At 39.9% G+C, this 20,893-nt stretch overlaps 1 protein-coding gene across 1 annotated transcript in view; it reads right to left on the reverse strand.

Moving 5' to 3' along the window:
- The window catches only part of EHD2 (EH domain containing 2), a 756,157-nt gene that overhangs the window by 631,528 nt on the left and 103,736 nt on the right, over positions 1-20,893 (reverse strand). The window contains 1 exon segment of the mRNA XM_044062805.1: positions 6,325-6,422. Coding sequence (XP_043918740.1) covers positions 6,325-6,422 — 98 coding nt within the window.

Here is a 20,893-nt window from a genome sequence, read left to right on the forward strand (position 1 = left end):
CCCAGTTTGTAGTTGTCACAACCTTGGTCAGACACAGCCCCTTAGTTTTGGCCTGAGCTTCTGAGAAGTATATACCAAACAGTAGGGAGCACAGCACTGACCCTTGTGGCACCCCACTGGTGACAGGTTTGTTGGTTGATGTGGATTCACCCACTTTGATAGTGTGTGTCCGGTTTGTGACCAAGTTGGCAACTCATCTTACAACTATGGGGTTTACATTCAGTTTGCTAAGTTTATTGGTAATGCCTGAGTGTGAGATTGTGTTAAAGGCCTTTGCCAAGTCGAGGTATGCTGTGTGCACAGATTTGTCCTCATCAATGGCCCTGTTCACAGTTTCAAAGAAATCCACCAGGTTTAACAGATAGGATCTTCCCTTGACGAAGCTGAATTGGGTGGAATCCGGGGTTTGGAGGACACCTATGTCTTTATATATGAGGTCCACGGCTTTACAGATGAGGCTGGTCAGAATTATGGGTCTTTAATTCCCCAGGTCTGTTGCTAGGCTACCTTTGTGGAGGGAAATAACTGTTGCTGTTCTCTATTCTGCAGGAACAAAGCCAGTGGTTAGGTTGTGATTGAATAGGGTGCTTAATGGTGATGCTAGTTCAGTCATGATTTAGTTTGTTTAGAAGTCAGCTTGGGATGCCATCTGGTCCCATAGGGGCTGTGTTTTTTGCCTTAGACATGACTTTAATGACCTGCTCTTCAGCTATGTAGGGTGGGGGGAAGTTGGGGCAAGATTTGTGATAAGGGAGTGACATTTTCACCATATCTGTACGCTAGCAGGTTTGCTACCTGCAGGATAAGTGTGTGTGATACCATTAATCACTAGACTGGCACATGCTTGGGTCCTACACTTTAAGCTACATACGTAGCTGTAAAAGGCCTTATGATTATCCTTGGCTGTGATTGTTAAGATTTTCTCAAAGTTACCCTTAGAGGATTTGACATATTGTCTTATTTGCCTGTTGAGGCTGAGGAGGGTGCTTTTCCATTGTTGGGGGCTTGCCTTAGTTTTCTTAGACAGCAACGTTTTGCATTTACTGTAAAATTTGTTGATGTTGGATGTCCACCAGGGTGGCCTTTCTTTACTTGGGGGTCTGGCTTTGATTCTCTTTGGAACAGTCTAGACACTTATAGAAGTGATTGTACAGGGCTTTAGTGTAATTTCTGGTGTAGTTACAACTTCCAGATGGTGATGGGGCTTGTAATGCATTTATACCTTCCCCTAGGAGGGTATAGTTTGCCTTGGTGAAGTTTTTTAGTTAGATTTCACCCTTCGTGAGTCCTGGTGTTAGTGCCAGTTTAAAGGCAACTGATTTGTTGTCAAATTTAACTAATGAGGTTTTGACAGTTGCAGTGGTGCATCTGTTTGTTATATTAGTGAGGAGTGGATTTAGTATGTTTGTTCCTCTTGTTGGGGGTAGAACAATCTGTTCCAGGGAATTTGAGTTAAGAAAGTCAAGGAACTTTTGCACTAGTGAGTTTGGGCTAGAGCAATTTTCCCAGTTAATGGTGGGATAATTGAAATCCCCCCTAACCAGAGTGTTTGGCAATATTTAAATTAACTCCAATTTGGTCAAGTACGCCTTAGTGCGCATCATGATCCATGGGGGGTCTATTACTAGCTATGACTTGAATGGGGGTCTTACCCACAATAATCTGAACATGGAGTAACTCCATGGAGCTGTCCAGTCTAACTAGTCAGGAGGTGAATTTATCTCTAATATAGACAGAAACACTGCCAGATTCAGAAAGGTTTTGTGATATGTACACTGTTGTGTACACATTGCAGTAGCTTTTTGTTTTCAGCAGGCACCTTTACACAGTATTGCACAGTCCCCCAACACAAAGACATGCAGCACCATGAAGTGCTGGCACAATGGCCATGCTGAATGCTAATAAGGCATTCCGGGGGGGGGGGGGCATATGTTATTTAGTCATGTGTTGTCTCACCAGAACTGCCCCATAAAAACATCTACACAGCTGAGCAACTCAAGAAGGTACTTTGCCATGTAGAGCAGCACAGCCATTCCCCACCACATTGTTACAGCAAACACAACACCAGTTTAACAACAGGGATTGTGTGGTTGGAGGGCTACACCAGGCATCAGTCAACCAGGGAATACTCCATTAAGTACCCTAAAGCACAGTTCGGAGTAACAGGAATGGGAGGAATCACCAGACACAATCTAAGTTGCAATAATTGCAGCAATGTTAGTATGGGGCTTGGGGTGGGGGGAACCAATGGACACCAGAGATAATTGCAGTAATGGCACACACTTCAAAAAAGTGATGGGGAAGGTGGAACCATCATACCACCAGAAAGGCCTCTTTAAACTGCTGTAATGACATCAACAGTATAATGAATATTGGGGGTGGGAGGATACACTAGACACCAGGTCCTCATACATGCATGACGTAATGGCACTAAAGTATGATGGGGGTCTAGGTAAGGACAGGTACAGGGACTACAGTATGTCTGTGTTCATGTTAATGTACATGTGTGTGAGAGTGACTGGAGGGGGGAATTCCACTGCCTATATGAGCTGCAGGTTACTACAGTGACAGAGATCAGCCATAATCTGCATGTCACAGAAGTAACTGTGATTCAGGAAACATGCAAAGCAGTTGATAATGAGGTCTTACCTCAAAATGGCTAGCATATTCCTAAATGAGAAATGGTCGCATCTCACTGGAAGGGCAAGCACAAGTTGTATGGCTCATGCTAGGACCTTTAACCAATTACTTGGATGGTGTAGATGCATATATTTGTTTTGGATCTAGACTTAAACTGGATCTTTCCTGAGTAATAAGCAAAGTGTGAAGTTCCTGAAACTACTTCTGTAACATCCACTGGACCCCATTACCTTAATGTAAAATCTTAGATTTCTCACTAATTTAGAAAATAAAGCACATTTCTGATTTTTAAGGCTGTTGTCATATTAATGCTTAATAAAGTTTGGGCTCTCGTGGCACCAGGAGTATTCTGTTTTACAAGACTGCAGGTATTTCTCAAAGTATTATGTAAGGTTGCTCATTTTATCACAGACATAAACAGTAAACTAAGACCTGAGAGACAGCCCATCACTAATGTCAGTGCATGCCTTCCAAGATCTGGATAAAGGGAAATGGTAGTGGCTTTCTTGCAGGATCAGTGAAAGAATACTGGACAGAGACAAGGATGGAGAACATTAATGAATAATTAAATACCTATTAATAATAATCGATTAAACCTGGGCATTCTTGCCAGAAAGAAAGTTTGGTTGGACTGTTTCCTAAATAATCTGCTTAAGGTCAAAATAATCTAAGATACCCAGAAGTTTTTTTCTAGATAGTCACAGGAAGCTGATATTAAAGTTACCTAAGAGAAGCATGTTTTGCCCACCTACTAATGCCACTGACGTGGTAATCTAATAAACAAACATTCTGAAGACTGCAGTAATTAAAAAAAAAACATTTTATTTACTAGAAAATATGGTCGAAACTATCTGGGGAAGAGATCTGAGCAATTAAGTGGAAATAATTGAAATCTTTTGCAAGTCGCTTTTGTGGCTAACAGACTGATTTCCAGGATTAAATAACCATTTTAATAATAAACATTTTACAAAATCATGCCCCGATAAATTAGTTTGCATGTATGTTTTAACTCTGTATATAACTCTTGACATTTTGGAAATTACATAATACTTGTTGCAATTCCACTTTAAAAATGTTTCTAGTTCCATTGTAGTCAACTTTTTAAAATGCTGATTTGTTAATAGAAGAATTCCTTCGTAATGTTGACTTCATCCTGAAGAAGTCATTTTGATGAAGGCAACGCAATGAGAATGTTTTTTTTTGCAATAAAATCATGAAGTAGAGTTTTCCTCCATATGCTGTTGTGGATATAATATTCATTGTTTACACTGGCCAGAAGATGTAGTTTTCATTTGTCATAACTGTACTATGAAATCTAACATTTCAGCTGTTGTAAATAGTTTAATTCAAATAATTTATTTAAATATGCAAAGTTTCTGGGAAGGACTTAAAATGGATGGTCTTCTATGCTGATGTTAAGAGCACACAACATGTCTGCTTCTTTTGACATTTCAAGTAAATGTTCAGAAGTACTGAGTGGGATATTTAAAGATAAAATCACTGACTTCTGAGATTCTATGGCTGCTTTAGGTAAGCCCATTACTGCTGCCTTCAGTGCACACTGAAGTGGCATTGACAGGTGGCTTCCCCATTTCTGCCAGAAGGGGAAGACAGTCAGTCCCTCTTATCTCCTCTCCTGTCTAGTCCAAAAACATCACTATGAGATTTATTTGATTAAAGTACCTTACCAAAAGATAATATGTTGGTCATCTTCTTTAAGACAAGACTCCTTTCTAGGATTTAATGGACATAGCTCTAAACTCTTCAAAGATGGTGCCACATATTCACATATCTTAGAGTTCTTCTCTGGATCATTCTTCTTAGGAAGTGTCCTTGTGAGCATGTCAATACCAGAAAGGCTGAGAACAATAGCAACCTCTTGGTATTTATTCTGTTTTTATATGTTTTCCTTAAAAGCTAAACATAGTTAATTAAATTTTGCCTGGGGAAACAATCTGAGTTGCAAGGTACACTTTAGTCCTGCTTGTTTAATCACTATTTTCCTATGCTGCAAGAAACATAACTCCATAACAGAATACTGGACAGCTGGACATGCCGTCTATGTTGCAGTAAAAGGCACATTCAAACCTCTCTAGGCAAACACCTCCAGCCTAGTCCTTGCAAGAATATAGGATTACTGCAGCAGATCCAAAACTAGAAATCATGGTAATAGGAGTGCATGTTTTGGATATTTCAAAAAGCTTTAAGAATGAATGCATACCTACAACTGGTGAGTGCTTCCTAGATGTTGATAGGGAGAAGAGTATATGCACAATTAGTCAGGGAAGAATGCATCAAACTCATTTAGTCATTTCCAGTAGACTGAACAAGCATCTCTCAAAATAAATACAACTCACAACAATGTTTGATATGTCAGAGTTACATATAGTCAACAAGGGTATGTGGGTCACATTCTCCTGTATAGAACTTGAGATGGCTTCGCCTCAACATAATATTCCTGAGGTTTTACCATTCAGTCTGTTGGTCTGACCCCTGAGAAAACCAAGGAGAAAATCTGGGTGATAACAGATGTGGAAGAAGTGGAAGTCCATGAGATATGGAAGTAGATGCCCACTGTAGAAAAGCTTTTTGCTGGGGGTAACACTAAAGGGCACCAGTGAAACATACTCAAGGTGCATATATAGAATTCTGTACGCTGACTAGATTTTGTACTTATGAAGGACAGACACGATTCTAAAGATCCCACCACCTGTTCTTTTATCTATGTTACAATATTCACTACTTCGAGTATAGCTGGTTTAGATCTTGATTTCCATTTTTTAGCATTTGCTTTTTTTGGCAGTCACCAGAAGTAAAGTTAGCAAGGCCTTACTATATCTACGCAATTCAGATTCTAGGAAATTCAGATCCTGTTTCCCAGCTCAACAAATAATTTCTTTAGTTAGACTGTAGTGGTGGTGCTGCGGTAGCGCTGTCGCCTCACAGTAAGACGTTGTCGTGTTCAATTCTCAGCTAGAGCGTCTTCTGTGTGGAGACATGCATGAATGGACATACCTTCGTTGAAGGTTGTGTGTCAGGGCTGGCAACTCGACACGTAAAAATCTACTGCCAATCATTAGCGGACCGCACTTCCGCTGTGGCGACCCCTAACCAGGGAAAGCCAAAAGACACAACAACAACACTCATTTGCATACCTGGTATTCCCAACATACTTCTAAATACTTAATTTTATCGTATTACCTATAAATATGGGCATTGCTGTATTTATGCACACATTTATGTATGGGAACATAATTTATGTTACAGCTATTGTTTTATCTTCATTAATTTCTGTCTCAGAATATTCCACAACACTGAGATGTCCTTTTCTGGGTCCATCAGGCACAAAATAATATCTGCAAATAAAGCCAACTTTTCTTGAACACCATACCAATTATATCCTTGAATTTCTGAGTTCCTTATTTTCTTTGCCAGTAGTTCAAAATAAATTTTGCCAGTCAGGAAAGTATTGAAGTCCAGTGATAAAGTATCAATTTGTATTTAACATAACTTAAGTCTAAGCAATTCTTTTTCTTATGATAAAAAAAAAAAAATAAAACAACAACATGAATTAGCAGTGTTGTGTGACTGTAAAGCATTAGCTATCAAATACACTTTGAACAGACCTCTTGTGCTAGTTACTAGGGCTTTTACATTGACTTTTCAATGAAATAACGCACTTACCTCGGCTCACTCTTTGTTTTGCTCCAGAAAGGATTCCAGGAGTATCGATTATACTGATGCTCTCAAGTACTTTGTTTGGTAGCTGAGCACACATAAACCTAAAATAAAAGCACAACTGATGTCATAGCTGCATTTAAACAGATATTAATACCTTACATTCCCTTAAAGTGCTTCTAAAATGTTGCTTGACCATTTCTTGGTGTTTTCGGGATATATATGTGCATGTAATTTCAGCTGCAATAGAAAGATGTAGGCTAGTTCAGTAAATGTCAGTTTGGTGATACAATATGATATGAGAACAAATGAGTAAGATAACATTCAATGAGAACAGAAAACATGTCTTCTATGGTAGGACACAGCAACCCACCTCCTGTGCAGGTAGGATTATATGCTCTTTGTCAACTCCTACCTTGTTATAATCACTCTTAAGATTGATACACCTAAAGAGAAAAGAATATTTCCTTATTACAGCAAAATTTTTCAGACAGTAGAATTTGATCACTTGTGAAAAATATAATTCACAGAAATGGAGTCTGATCAGCTTTATAACTTTTATAACAAACAGTACTCAGTCTTGTCACTGATGTTGCTTAAGTCATTGCTTCCATTTTATGGCATGTGCACATGGGTATATTGTCATGCTATAGTTTCTATGCCAAGTCCCTCAAAATGTTTCTAAATGAAAGACAGTCCATTATATTGCATACACCACAACTCGCTATTTCTTACTACACTTTCACAAATAATCCATGTTATTTAAAATAAAATTCAGAAGTAAACTGAATGAAATGATATTTTTTTTATGTTAAAATAACATGTATGTCACTGTTTCATTAGCAGTATCCAAAAAATACTGACTTTGAAATCTATCTGTTAATAGTATTTCTTGAAGGACACTTGTAACTATAAATCAGGTGAAAAAAAGTTAATACTATGCCTTTTGAATAAGTAATTGAATAGACATATTTTGTTGCTAGTTCTAATCTAGCAGTTAAATTTCTCTTTGAGTGTGTAGTGTGCAGTACATCGTCCCACATATTCATAAAATGTTTAGTTCCACACAGAGAGTCCAGACACAGCTAATTTTGTGGAAACGTTCCCGATTACCATTTGTATGTTCCTTTCACCACCTCTGTACAGGCAGTACTAATTATGAGACATTTGCAGACAGATCTGTATCAACCCTTAATCACCTCTAACAATGCAGACTTTATGAAGCACTGAGTGCTGCTGCACTGTATTTTTTCCTGTACATTGGCAATGTATTCTCACATGAGGCAATATTTGCAGGTCTTTATCACTTATACCCTTCTTTGCATTAAATGGCACCTGTCATGCCAAATGTCTCACTTTGCTCATTCTTTTCTACCATGAAACCAGTTTGGAGGGTGCAACTAAGAGTTATGTTACAGGAGCTAATAGGTTCAGAAATTAGTACTAAACTAACTGTCTTAAGTCATTTTTTTAAACCTAGCCAATTATCATTTGTGAGACTCAAACCCTGCACTTTGTGTTTGGAAGGCAAACAATTTAACCATTAGGCCACTCTTCCAACCTTAGTCGAACCTCACAATAGCCATCAGATTAGCTGGTGAGATGATATCACTCTACATACCCCCTAGAATTAACAATCTGGAAGCATGTCATCATGACAGCACACACCTGCTTTTGTGTGTTTCTCCTGCAAGGCATCGATTGGGATCCCCTTTAGTGGTGTCCTTTTTCTTGTTGCAGTTTCCCAGTCAGTATAACAAGGCAAAACTCCCAGCACTACCAAGAAAAAAAAAGTTCAGCCATTAACCAAACTCAGACAATGGTGGGTGGCAGAGACAAATGGGCTCTTGCTGTGCCAATAGGTTTAGGCACTGCAAGAGGCTTTTGAGAATGGTTTCACTTTACTGTGATGTTTTGGATCCTTTGATCTTCACATCCTCTTCTCATTGTCCCCAAATCCAGCCTACAGGCTGGTAATGGACCTTTTGGCATGACAGGTTCCTTGGTTATTATCACAATACAATTCAAACAGAGCACATTAAGTTGAGCATTGGTGGCTCAGTGGTAGAATTCTTACCTCCCTTCTAGGAGGTGCTGGGTTTGATTCCTTACCAATACAGCATGGCATTTTTATGTTTCCCAAATCTTTACAAGGCCCACAATGGATAAAAATGTAGGACTCTAGCAGCATGAAATATTCCAATAATGAGTACTCCTTACCAATACAGCATGGCATTTTTATGTTTCCCAAATCTTTACAAGGCCCACAATGGATAAAAATGTAGGACTCTAGCAGCATGAAATATTCCAGTAATGAGTACTGATATAGTCATGAAAACCACTAGAGCCTGTTTCCTCCCTGAGACAGTATATCTATACCTCTCTCCTTCATTAACTGTGTCTGGTAAGCTCCCCCTCAAGCGTAAATCTTTTTCTGGTGGTTGGCTTAGAGGATTCAGGACCTGTTAACAAGCTGTTTCAACACCTATAATGTTTCGCTTTGACAAAGTGACAGTACCTGCTCAGTGGTATGAGACTTGTGCATGTTTTCTCTATTCTCCTCTCTCCTTGTTTCACTTGTATATTCATATTGCGTCTGTGCTTACAGTTAATGTTGCATTCATTTATTTGCTTCTTGTACTGCCTTTCTGTTTTTATTTTGAGTTTTAAGTAATGTGTATTTATCAGGTTGCTCGGTAAATAATGAAGTGATGCCCTTCATTTTATAGATGCATTCTGGCATCACAGGAATTAACACATCTTCATCTTTTTCTGAAATGTAATACTCTGTTCATTATTGTTACATTTTTGTCTGATGATATTCCACTCCTGTAGCTAGTTACTTGAGCTGAAACTGAAAAATAATATTTCTTGTGCTCTCTTCATGTACTGTTGCCTATTTAAAATGGTCCAAACACCTTATAATAGTGTTGATACAAGCAAATTCCTCTGAATATGAATAATGTGCTGATTAATACATAATTTAATGTGGCACATTAAGATGGCTGTCAGCTTGCCAATTGTTGTGCACACATTTATTTACAGGGGTAGTGCACTGGTCAATACTGACCAATTTCGGACTCAGCCCAACATTCAAGTAGCAAGAAAGTAAGATAAGTAGATGGCATTTTATTCAACACCTTTCCTTTTAAACACTTTTCAAAGGAATGCCTAAGATAGTAATAAATTGTGTAAGTTCATGTTAGCCACATCTTATCAGCAAATACTTTTTTGCTTGTTAAACATAGAGCTAAAAACTTGGATCTATGGTTGTAACTAACCTACTCTTGTTTTACTACCTAAAGAAGTAACTTGTTGGGAACAAGAGTCACCACAATGGAAGCCAGGGATGTTATCTCTGCTTTAACTAGATTGTAAAAGTGACGTGACTGAACCTCCTGAGCTTTCTAAATGGTTCTTCGGTTGCTGATATTGTGCTGTAATACCCTCTGAAGAAGAAAGCTAAATGCAGTGTAGGAGTCAGTCTGGGAGATTATGTAAAATATACAGGGATTGAAAGAAGTTAACAACAGGCACAACAAAACTGCATTTGAAACCAAAAGCCATAGAAGCTGTGAACACATCTCACGCTGTCACAAAAACCTAACAAAAAAGTGTGTCAATGTAGTGTCTGACTGCCTTTAAAGCTGTTGGTTGATTAGAGTTGCCATTTCTTTGCTTCTTGCCACTATTCATGTGGCAGTGACGTGTGTCTTACACCCTTAAATGCTGTTCGATGGTTTCTGCTGCCACATTGTTTTTTTTTTTTAACTGGCAATAAATCAGGGCACCCCATGAATTACAAAGAAGTTTGATTGGGTCCTAACCATAACTATTCTCTAATGTGTTCTCAAAATGGATTCAAGGAATTTAGCACATAAGCTTCTCTTTCTTCAGGGGAGTTTCTTGAATCCATTTTAAACACCTTTAACGAATTATCAGAGTCAAAGTCAAAGTAAACTTTATTGTCATTTAGACTCCACAACAAGTGCAACTAAACAAAATTACGTTACTCCAGGCTCTACGTTCAAACATCAGACATATATAACAATTTACATTACTGCATTTAAACATTCCTACTACATAATATTTACTGTTTTACATATCAACATTTACTAAGCTACAGAAACATGGTATTTATTGCACAGAATTCCACAGCTACTTCTTATTGCATAGGATTCTGTTGGTACGAGTCTAAGGAACCACTATATTTATTGCACAAAAATTTTATATCCATTACTTATTGAACAGGATGCTGTTTTAGCATTAGCAGATATTGCACAGAAATAAGATTATACTCTGTTAGATTAATTGCACAGTATATTTAAGACCTTTTAAGGTTATTGAATGCAAATATGTTTCTCACTCATCATATTACCGCCTGTCTCTGATGTCAAGCAAGATGCAAGTTGCTATTGGAGTTCTGTAGCCTGATGGCTAGGGGATAGAAGCTTCTGCTAAATCAGGCCATTTTGCAATGTATGCTATGATAATGACTCCCAGATGTTAGGTGCAGGAACAGTCCATATGTACGGTGAGTGCAGCCCATGACTATTTTCCTGGCTCTGTTGAGACAACAAAACTGTTGCAAGTCTTGAATAGATGGTAGAGTGGCCCTGGTCATCTTTTCTGCTGCTTTTACCACTCTCTGAAGGGACTTGCTGTCTGTGGTGAAGCAGTTGCTATACCAAGCTGTAAAACTGTTTGTATTAACAAGCTGTAAAACTGTTTGCCAGGATGCTGTCAACTGTGCCCTTGTAGAATGTCATATGAACAGGTGCTGGTAGATTTGCTCTTCTAAACCTTCCTAGAAAGTGTAGGCATTGCTGTGCTTACTTGATAATGGCATTTGTGTTCAGCAAGTCTTCTGAGATGTGCACCTCAGGAAACCTGGTGTTTTTTACCCTTTCCACTGTTTCCCCATTGATTGTGAGTGGAGGATGTTTCTTATGATTTCTCTGAAATCCATGATTACCTCCTTGGTCGTGTTCACATTGCGTGCCAGATTGTTGTTATCACACCAAGTTATCTGTTGTCTCATCTCCTCTCTATAGGCTGTTTCGTCCTAATGGCTGATGAGACCCACAACTGTGGTATCATCTATCATCTGCAAACTTGATTATATGATTGGAGCTGTACTTGGCAGTGCAGTCATACGTTAGCAGAGTGAATAGCAGAGGGGTCAGAACACAGCCTTGAGGTACATCAGTGCTCAAGGTGATGCTATTTGAGGTGCTCTTTCCTGCACACAGTCTTTATGGCCTTTCAGCAAGATGGTCCACAATCCAATTGCACATTGGAGTGATGACACCTAGTTGAGTTAGCTTCTCTATCAATTGTTGAGTTACTTGGGACACAGGCAAACGTACATTTATATGAAAGTAATTAGGCAGTATTACATAAATTATTCAGTTCCTGCCTTATCTTAAACTGCATTCTTCCTCCGAAATATTTATCTACATGTATTGTTCCAGTATAATTTCCATTTTTTTATGTAATTTACTCCTACACTTTTCCAAACATACCACCTCCCGTTCTTTTATCCTTGTTACAATAGTCACTACTTCAAGTATAGTTGGTTTAGATCTTTATTTCCATTTTCTAGAATTTGCTTTTTTGGCAGACACCAGAATTAAAGGTGACAAGGCCTTACTATATCTAGGCAATTCAGATTCTGTACAAAACTCAAAAAATAAGTTCCTTATTTACACTCATTTGCTCACCCAGTATTCCTGATACTTCATTTTATCATATCACTATAAATATAGGAATTTCTGGACTAATGTATGTGTGGGAACATAATTTATGTTATAGCCTTTGTTTTATCTTCATTAATTTTAGATCCCCAAAACCCGGAACTGTCTCAGAATATTCCACAACACTGAGATGTCCTGTTCTAAGTCCATCAGGCACAAAATAATATCATCAGCAAATAAAGCTGACTTTTCTTGAACACCATACCAATTATATCCTTGAATTTATGAGTACCTTATTTTCTTTGTCAGTAGTTCAAAATATAACACAAATAACAAAGGGAAAAGAGGACACCTCTGTCTGATTCCTCTGTTCAGACACACCTTATCAAAGAGGAGCCCTCACACTTTGAATTTTGCCTTTGATCTCTCATATATCCTTCTAATTGACCTTATTATTATTTCAGGACATGTAAATGTTTCCACTGCCCTACTCATAAAAAAAAAAACAGCTTACTCTGTTGAATACTTTCTCTTTTTCAAGATCCACCAATAATAGCATTATTTTCTTGTATTCTGCTTCCTTCTGGATCATCATTGCACTATTAATGTTGTCAAATGTTTTCCTCCCCTCTACAGAACTACATTGGTCCATATCTATCTATTCTGGCATCACCTTTGCCATACATTTAGCCATTATAGGAATAAGCACTTTACAATCATGGTTTAGAAATGAAATGGGCATATATGAATGGATCAGATGAGTCTTTACCATCTTTTGGTATTACACTCACCACAACTTTCTTCCAGGATGTTGGTGCCTCCTCTCCTTTTAAATACTGCTAAACAAAACCTTCCAGACCTTTATCACTTTCTTCCCTCCTAACTTCCAAACTTCCACCAGAATGCCATCTACTCCTGGACCTTCATGTAGATTGGTTATACATTACCATTTTTATCTCATCTTCTTCTATCTTAACTGTTAGCTATTGAGCCTCATCTGCCTCTAACCTTGGCATTTTTAAGTCTTCCATAAATATTTCCATTTGCACTTTTTCTTGATTTCCCCACTTATCTGCTTTATACAAATGTTCATGTGAAGCTGCCAGCCCAGTTAGCTGGAATTTTGTAAATAATTCTATGTCATTTGTGAATAGTAATATGATTTGTATGCTTGTCCTACAAATGTAAGAGAACTATATGTTATGTGTGTATTAAACTGCTGGTGCAGAAGTGTATGTTAAACTGTAGGTTATGTGCTGAGTTTTAAGAATGTAACCACAGTGTAGCCTATTGGAAAAGAACAAAGTTAACTTGCAAAAGTGTGTAACTGTTTTACAACTTCAAGTTCCAGGCAAACTTCTGAAAAATAAGTATTTTTGACACAGAGGTGACAAAGAATGATGTAATCTGAGATAACCCAGCAGAAATGTTTGATAGTAACTTAAGACCTATCTCAGAGAGTGAGTCTGTGCATTTTATATTTGTCTTTGGGCCTAGAAACATTCTGTCATTAGCACTTCTCATCTGTACTTGCCTGGCTCTGTAAGTCATTTAAGGCATAGTATCTCTAAGATATAGATAGGAGTACAGTAAAGATTAGTTTAGATGTTTTCTGTATTTATTTGAGACTGTCCTGCAATGTTATTTTAATGTATTTCTTGTGATTCCGAACTCTGTTGTCACTGTGTTGAGTTATTGAGTATGGTCTTGCGCTTTTAATATTTATTATTAAATATATTTAAACATTTTAATTGTGGCTGGTTTGTTTAGAGATATGTAAGCTCTTAGAGTACTTGCATATATATTTGGTGACACTGTACAGGCCACTCTTAAATAGCCTTGCTGTTAGTCACACTTACCATTTGGATAATAGTAACATTACACAGTAGAATTGGTCACCCTTGGGAAGGGCCTTATAGTAGCTGATAAGAGTGGTTGATGGCAGCTGGTACTACCTTATAATCTGGGCAGAAGAGGGCATAGGTAGTAAACCTGTGCCAGCCTTCCTCGTGAGTGTCTGCATATTTATATACAAGTCAAATCTCAAAGTGTGTGTTTCAGCTACTTGGGCAGGGACACAAAGCAATGGTTGGACAAAGAGGGTGCTTTGGCTTGACCACTTGGTGGAGATCTTAACCCTATAGCTGTGCTAGTGGAGAGTCTTATTGGGGATCTGGAGAGAGAGGGGGAAACCAGCCCCAGACTGACTGTGATCTCTGTGTGCCCTTAAGGGAAACTGTACTTTACTGTGTGTGTACTTGTCATCCTCCCAATGTGCATGTCCCTCACTGGTGTTAGTGGTGAGGATTGAGGCTCCTTGATTATTGGGAAGGTGCAGGGGCATCACATATTAATTGTATGGCAGTGGTGGGATAACCACATCACATATTAATTGGTTGATAGTGGTGAGATAGCCACATCACATATTAATTGGCTTGTAATGGTGTGGATATTGAATTCCTGTAGCTTGTGTACAGTGGTCACTGAAGGTGTTTGTACTTTCAATGAGCCAAACAGTGAATTATTCACAGTTCATATCACAAATGTTTTATTTTTTTGTTAGCTTAGTTAGTCAGGGAGAGCAGGCAAGCATGTCATCAGAGGAGTATGGCAAGGTGACAAGGAGCCAGTGGGCTGAGATGTGCCAGGTTAAAGGACTGGTGCATGCCAACCTGACTAAAGGAGACATGATTGCAGCTTTAGTCACAGCTGCATCAGAGAATAGCAATGAGGAGGACAATCAGACTGGCCGTGGAGATGTACAACTCTCAGAAAATGAACAGCTCAGCCTTTCCACACAGGACTTAAAAATCCATCTGCAATTAAAGAGACTTGAGTTGGAGGCCAAGCATTTGGAAATAGAAGCAGCAGAGAGACTGAAGCATCTTAGACTGAGGAAAATGAGAAAGTGCAATGTGTGAAGGCTGAGGAAAATGAGAAAATACGATGCCTGGATGCTGAGGAGAAGGAGAGGCAGAGGCGACATGAAAAGGAAATGCTGACTCTTTGCCAGAACAAAATGTGGGAGAGCCAGTAAATGGGAATGACAAAATGCCAACAGTAGGTTGTTTTGAGACAACAGGAGTTCCAAGCTACCTCAACAGGTTATATCCTATCTTAGTGAATGGGAAAGAGACCATGGCTAAGACAGACACTGCCTCTGACCTAACCATTGTAAAACCTGCAATGGTTAAAGAGGAGCACTACTCGCTCGGGCAGCCTACTCCACTCAGAGCTTTAGGAGGGACCCCATTCCAAATACCTTTGACTAGAGTTCACCTTGAGTGGGAGGGTGGAAAAGGAAGGAAGCAAGTAGATGTGTTTGAAGATATCCCTGCAGATGTCCTGATAGGGAATTATTTGTGTTCATGCAGTTATGCACAGTCAAGCTTCTAGACAAGCATGTGAGTCTGGCAGCTTGGGGGAGAACCAAACAGACTGCACACTTGCAGCCAGGACTGGTGAGGTGGTTACTTCAGGGAGGGATCTACCCAGTAGTGGTGAGACTGAAGGTGAGACACAGCTGCTTGAGGGTACTAATGTTCCCTTGGACAGAGTGACTGCAAGGGCAGAGGCGAGTAGTATTACCCAGGCTGACAGTGAGGCACTGCTGTCAGAGGATACCAGACTTCCTGTGGAAGGGGAGCTGGGAAGGGTTACAAAGAGAGAGTTGAGACAGGCTCAGCTCTCAGACCCTACATTGCAAGGCCTGAGAGAGGTAGCTAGTGAGGCACCTGATTCTCAAAGGAAGGGGGAATCTGTATACTGGGACAAAGGATTACTCTATAGACAGTGGACCCCTGAGGGAGGGCTAGAGGGTGAGAGAATACAGCAGTTGGTAGTGCCTAGAACCTACCATCTGGCACTTCTAGCCGTAGCCCATGATATCCACTTTGCAGGTCATATAGGCATAAAACATACAAAGAGACATATTATGCAGAACTTTTATTGGCCCTGGATTTCCAGAGATGTAACAGGGTATTGCAGGACCTGTGGGCAGTGTCAAAAGGTAGGAAAGGCAAAAGACAAGGTGATAGCTCCTTTGATGCCTTTGCCTGTAATTGAGGAGCCATTTCAGAGGGTAGCTATGGATACTGTATGGCCTCTGAGTACCCCAAATTCCAGTAGGAAAAAGTATATCCTAGTGGTAGTAGATTATACTGCCAGATACCCTGAGGCAGTGGCTCTGTCCTCCACTGAGGCAGAAAAAGTGGCAAATGCTTTTTAAGAGATTTTCAGCAGGGTAGGTTTCCCATAAGAAATACTGTCTGGCAGAGGTGCCAATTTCATGTCAGACCTGCTTGCTTGTCTGTGGAAGTACTGTGGGGTGAAGCACCTAAAGACCACCCCCTACCATCACCAGACTTATTGTCTTGTTGAGAGGTTAAACTCTATACTCAAGACCATGCTGCAGGCATTTGCAGCCCAGTTAAAGAGAGACTAAGACAAATATTTACCCCATCTGTTGTTTGCTTACAGAGAGGTTCCCCAGGAATCCACAGGCTTTTCACCCTTTGAGTTGTTGTATGGGCATAGGATGAGAGGACCTCTAGATTTAATTTGAGGTGAGTGGGAGGGTGAGTGTGAATCCCACAAAGAGTCTGTTGTGGCATAAGTCCTAAACCTCAGGACAAGGCTCAGGGAGCTCATGGGCTTGGCCCAGGAGAACCTGGCAGAAGTCCAACAGCAGAAAAAGGTCTGGTATGACAGGAATGCTTGAGCTAGAGCATATACTATAGAGCAGCAGGTAATGTTTCTCATTCCTGTCAGACACAACAAGCTGCAGGCAGCTTGGGAAGGACCATACAAGGTGGTAAGGATGGTCAGTGTTAACTACACGTTAGAACTGCTAGGCAGGAGGCAGGGGCACAAATTGTACAATGTTAACATGATGAAACCTTACCATGATAGGGAGGCACTTGTGCTGAGTATTTCCAGTGGATGGCAGGAGGAGTCTGAGGGTGATCTGATGATTGATCTCCTCAGTGAGGCTCAGACTGACACCTCAGTGGAAGGGGTAGCAATGTCCCAGCAGCTATCTCCTACCCAGGTTCGAGAAATCCAAGCAGTGTTACAGGAGTTTGGGGACATGTTCACTGGGAAGCCAGGGTACACCCACCTTGTGCAGTACCATGTGAATACAGGACCTCAACGGCCTATTAGGCAGGCCTCTTGTAGGGTGCCTGAGGGAGTCAAACAGACTCTGAGGGAGGAGATATAGGAAATGTTGGAACTAGGGGTAATTCAGGAGTCCAGCAGTCCCTGGGCCTCCCCAGTGGTGCTGGTACCAAAGAAGGATGTCAGCACCAGATTCTGTGTGGACTACAGGAAATTAAATAGTCACACAGAGTCAGATGCTTACCCCATGCCTAGGACAGATGAAGCCTTAGAGCAGCTGGGTGGGGCTAAGTATCTTACCACCATTGATCTTATCAAGGGTTACTGGTAGGTGCCCTTGACTCCTATTGCTAGAGACATGTCAGCCTTTGTGACTCCTTTTGGCTTGTATGAGTTCAAAAAGATGCCCTTTGGGATGAAAAATGCTTTAGTGACTTTCCAGAGGCTGGTAAATCATATCCTAGCAGCAGCAAGAGATTTTGCCCTTGCTTACCTAGATGATATTGCCATCTACAGCCATTCAGGCAAGAGCACCTTCAGCATGTTAGGGAGGTGCCGGGCAGACTACAGAGGGCAGGGTCGACCATTAAGCCTGGCACATGTCAGGTGGGTATGGCAGAGGTCTCATACCTGGGACATAGAGTGGAGAGTGGTAAGATCAGGCCAGAACCAGCCAAAGTGGAAGCCATTCAGGCATGGCCTGCACCTGTTATCAAAAAGCAGCTGAGGGCATTTTTAGGGACAGCAAGGTACTACAGAACGTTTGTCCCCAATTACAGTACCATAGCTGCTCCCCTCACAGACCTGACAAGGAAAAACAGGTCAGATAAGGTACTGTGGACCCCAGCATGTGAGCAGGCATTCCAGAAGCTTAAAGAATCTTTGGGAGGACTCCCTGTGTTAGCCAGTCCAGATTACAGCAAAGAATATGTTGTGCAGGAGGATGCTTTGAACCATGGGGTGGGGGCTGTACTTAGCCAGATTTCTTCAGAGGGAGAAGAGCACCCAGTGGTTTATCTCAGTCATAGGCTTCAACACAGGGAGGAATGCTATGCAGATGTAGAAAAGGAATGTCCAGCCATACTTTCAGCACTGCAGAAACTTCAGCCTTATCTCTATGGAAGAAAATTCACTGTAGTTACAGACCACAATCCCTTAACATGGCTACATCGAGCCAGCCAGCAAAATGCCAAGTTACTAAGGTGGAGCCTAGGGTTGCAAGTATATGATATGACAGTGCAGCACTGCAGTGGGGTTAGCAATGCCAACATAGATGAGCTCTCCAGACAGGGAATGGGGTAAGGCATTCCCAGATAGGCTCAACCATCACAAGCAACGTTTCTCAAGGGTCACTTGAAAAACTAGTTTGAGTTTACATGGGAGGGAGAATTGTAAAGCTGCCACCCCAGCTAGCTGGAATTTTGTAAATAATTCTGTCATTTGTGAATAGTAATATGATTTGTATGGTTGTCTTACAAATGTAAGAAAACTATGTTATGTGTGTATTAAACTGCTGGTGCAGAAGTGTGTGTTAAGGTGTAGGTTATGTGCTGCACTTCAAAAATGTAACCACAGTGTACCCTACTGGAAAAGAACAAAGTTAACTTGCAAACTCTAAGAATAAGTGAATTGTTTATGATGGTATTTATCTCAGCTAGGAGACAGAATGTCTGTGTAGCTAGAAATTATTTCTATTGTCTGGAAACAGGCACAATTACAGGTTTCAAAGGTAAAAGTGTGTAGCTGTTTTATGACTTCCAGTTCCAGGCAAACTTCTGAAAAATAAGTATTTTTGACACAGAGGTGACAAAGAATGATGCAGTCTGAGATAACCCAGCAGAAATGTTTGATAGTAACTTAAGAACTATCTCAGAGAGTGAGTCTGTGCATTTTGTATTTGTCTTTGGACCTAGAAACATTCCCTCATCAGCACTTCTCAACTGTATTTGCCTGGATCTGTAAGTAAGTCATTTAGGGAACAGTATCTCTTAGATATAGATAGGAATACAGTGAAGATTAGCTTAGATGTTTTCTGCATTTATTTGAGACTGTCCTGCAATGTTGTTTTAAAGTATTTCCTTTGATTATGAACTCTGTTGTCACTGTGTTGAGTTATTGAGTATTGGTTTGTGCTTTTATTATTTATTATTAAATATATTTAAACCTTTTAATTGTGGCTGGTTTGTTTAGAAATATTTAATCTCTTAGAGTACTTGCATATGTATTTGGTGACACTGTACAGGCCACTCTTAAATAACTTTGCTGTTGGTTGCACTTACCATTTGGATAATTGTAACATTACACAGTAGAATTTGTCACCCTTTGTGAAAGGCCTTATAACAGCTGATAAGAGTGGTTGGTGGCAGCTGGTACTACCTGATAGTCTGGGAAGAAGGGGGCATAGCTAGTAAACCTGTGCCAGCCTTCCCCATGAGTGTCTGTGCATTTGTATATAAGTCAAATCTCAAAATGTGTGTGTGTGTGTGTGTGTGTGTGTGTGTGTGTGTGTGTGTCAGCTACTTGGGCAGGGACACGAATCACTGGTTGGACAAAGAAGGTGCCGGAGGCTTTGGCTTGACCACTTGGATGAGATCTTAACCCTACAACTGTGCCAGTGAGGAGTCTACTGGGGGATCTGGAAAGACAGAGAAGGAGAAACCAGCCCCAGACTGACTGTGATCTCTGTGTGCCCTTAAGGGAAATTGTACTTTACTGTGTGTGTACTTGTCATCCTCCCAATGTGCACATCCCTCACTGGTGTTAGTGGTGAGAATTGAGGCTCCTTGGTTACTGGGCAAGTGCAGGGGCATCACAGTTCATAATATTTAAAAAATTCTCTAATGTCTCTACAGGATCTCTGATTATTTACTTATTTATTTTTTGTTATAGGCTCCCTAAGTTTGGCAACAAACCTTTCTACTTTCTGTTGCCTAAGTTGTTGTGCCAAAAGTTTTTATTTTTTGCAATTATTATCAAAAACAGTGAGTTGCTTAACTGCAATCTTTCTAAACTCATGAAAATTATTCAGGTACTCCCTTATTTTCTCTTTAGCACTCTGCAAATGTGTCTCCTCTGTTTCCCCTTGTTGAGAAATTCTCCTTATTTTGTAATACTTTACCCTTTGTCAGCTCCTGTAAATAATTCATATTACTTCTTAACCACATCTGTTTTTCTTTCATGTCTACCCTATTTTTAAACTCCACTTTCATATTATCCCATTCACTAGCCATAAGTTCTTGAGCGCTTTCTATATTATCTAATAACTTCAGAATAATTTCCACTACCTATTCCTTAAATTCCTCTCTTTTTCTTTTTAACAGGTAGGTGGGGGAGTGCCAGTGTTTCATCTTTACTTCATTATCCTGCAATTTTACCTTAGTAATTATTGGTGTATGATCTTAAGTGGTTATTAGATGGGTATCAAAGTTCTCAATTAAATGAGCATGTTCCTGTGAAACACAATTTCTATCAAGTATAGCCTAGTTATTGTATTTAATGGAATAATATGTAAATTCTCACAGAGTTCAGGCTACTGAATTCACATATTACATACCACATATTTTCAGAATTTTTTTTCAGAAATCACCCCTACTTGTTATATTTCTCTTCTATGCTGCCCAGATCCACCCTCATTGTTGCACATCAAATTCCAGTTCCTACCTGTAAGTAATATTCACTACTGAAAACTGATTATTTCTCTCACTTTTTTAGCTCCAAAATAGCAGTTTTACGTAGAATATAAGTTAATGCCAGTGTAATTC

The sequence above is a fragment of the Protopterus annectens genome, chromosome 1.part0, assembly GCF_019279795.1.
Source record: "Protopterus annectens isolate FY-2018-M chromosome 1.part0, PAN1.0, whole genome shotgun sequence".
Taxonomy (NCBI): domain Eukaryota; kingdom Metazoa; phylum Chordata; order Ceratodontiformes; family Protopteridae; genus Protopterus; species Protopterus annectens.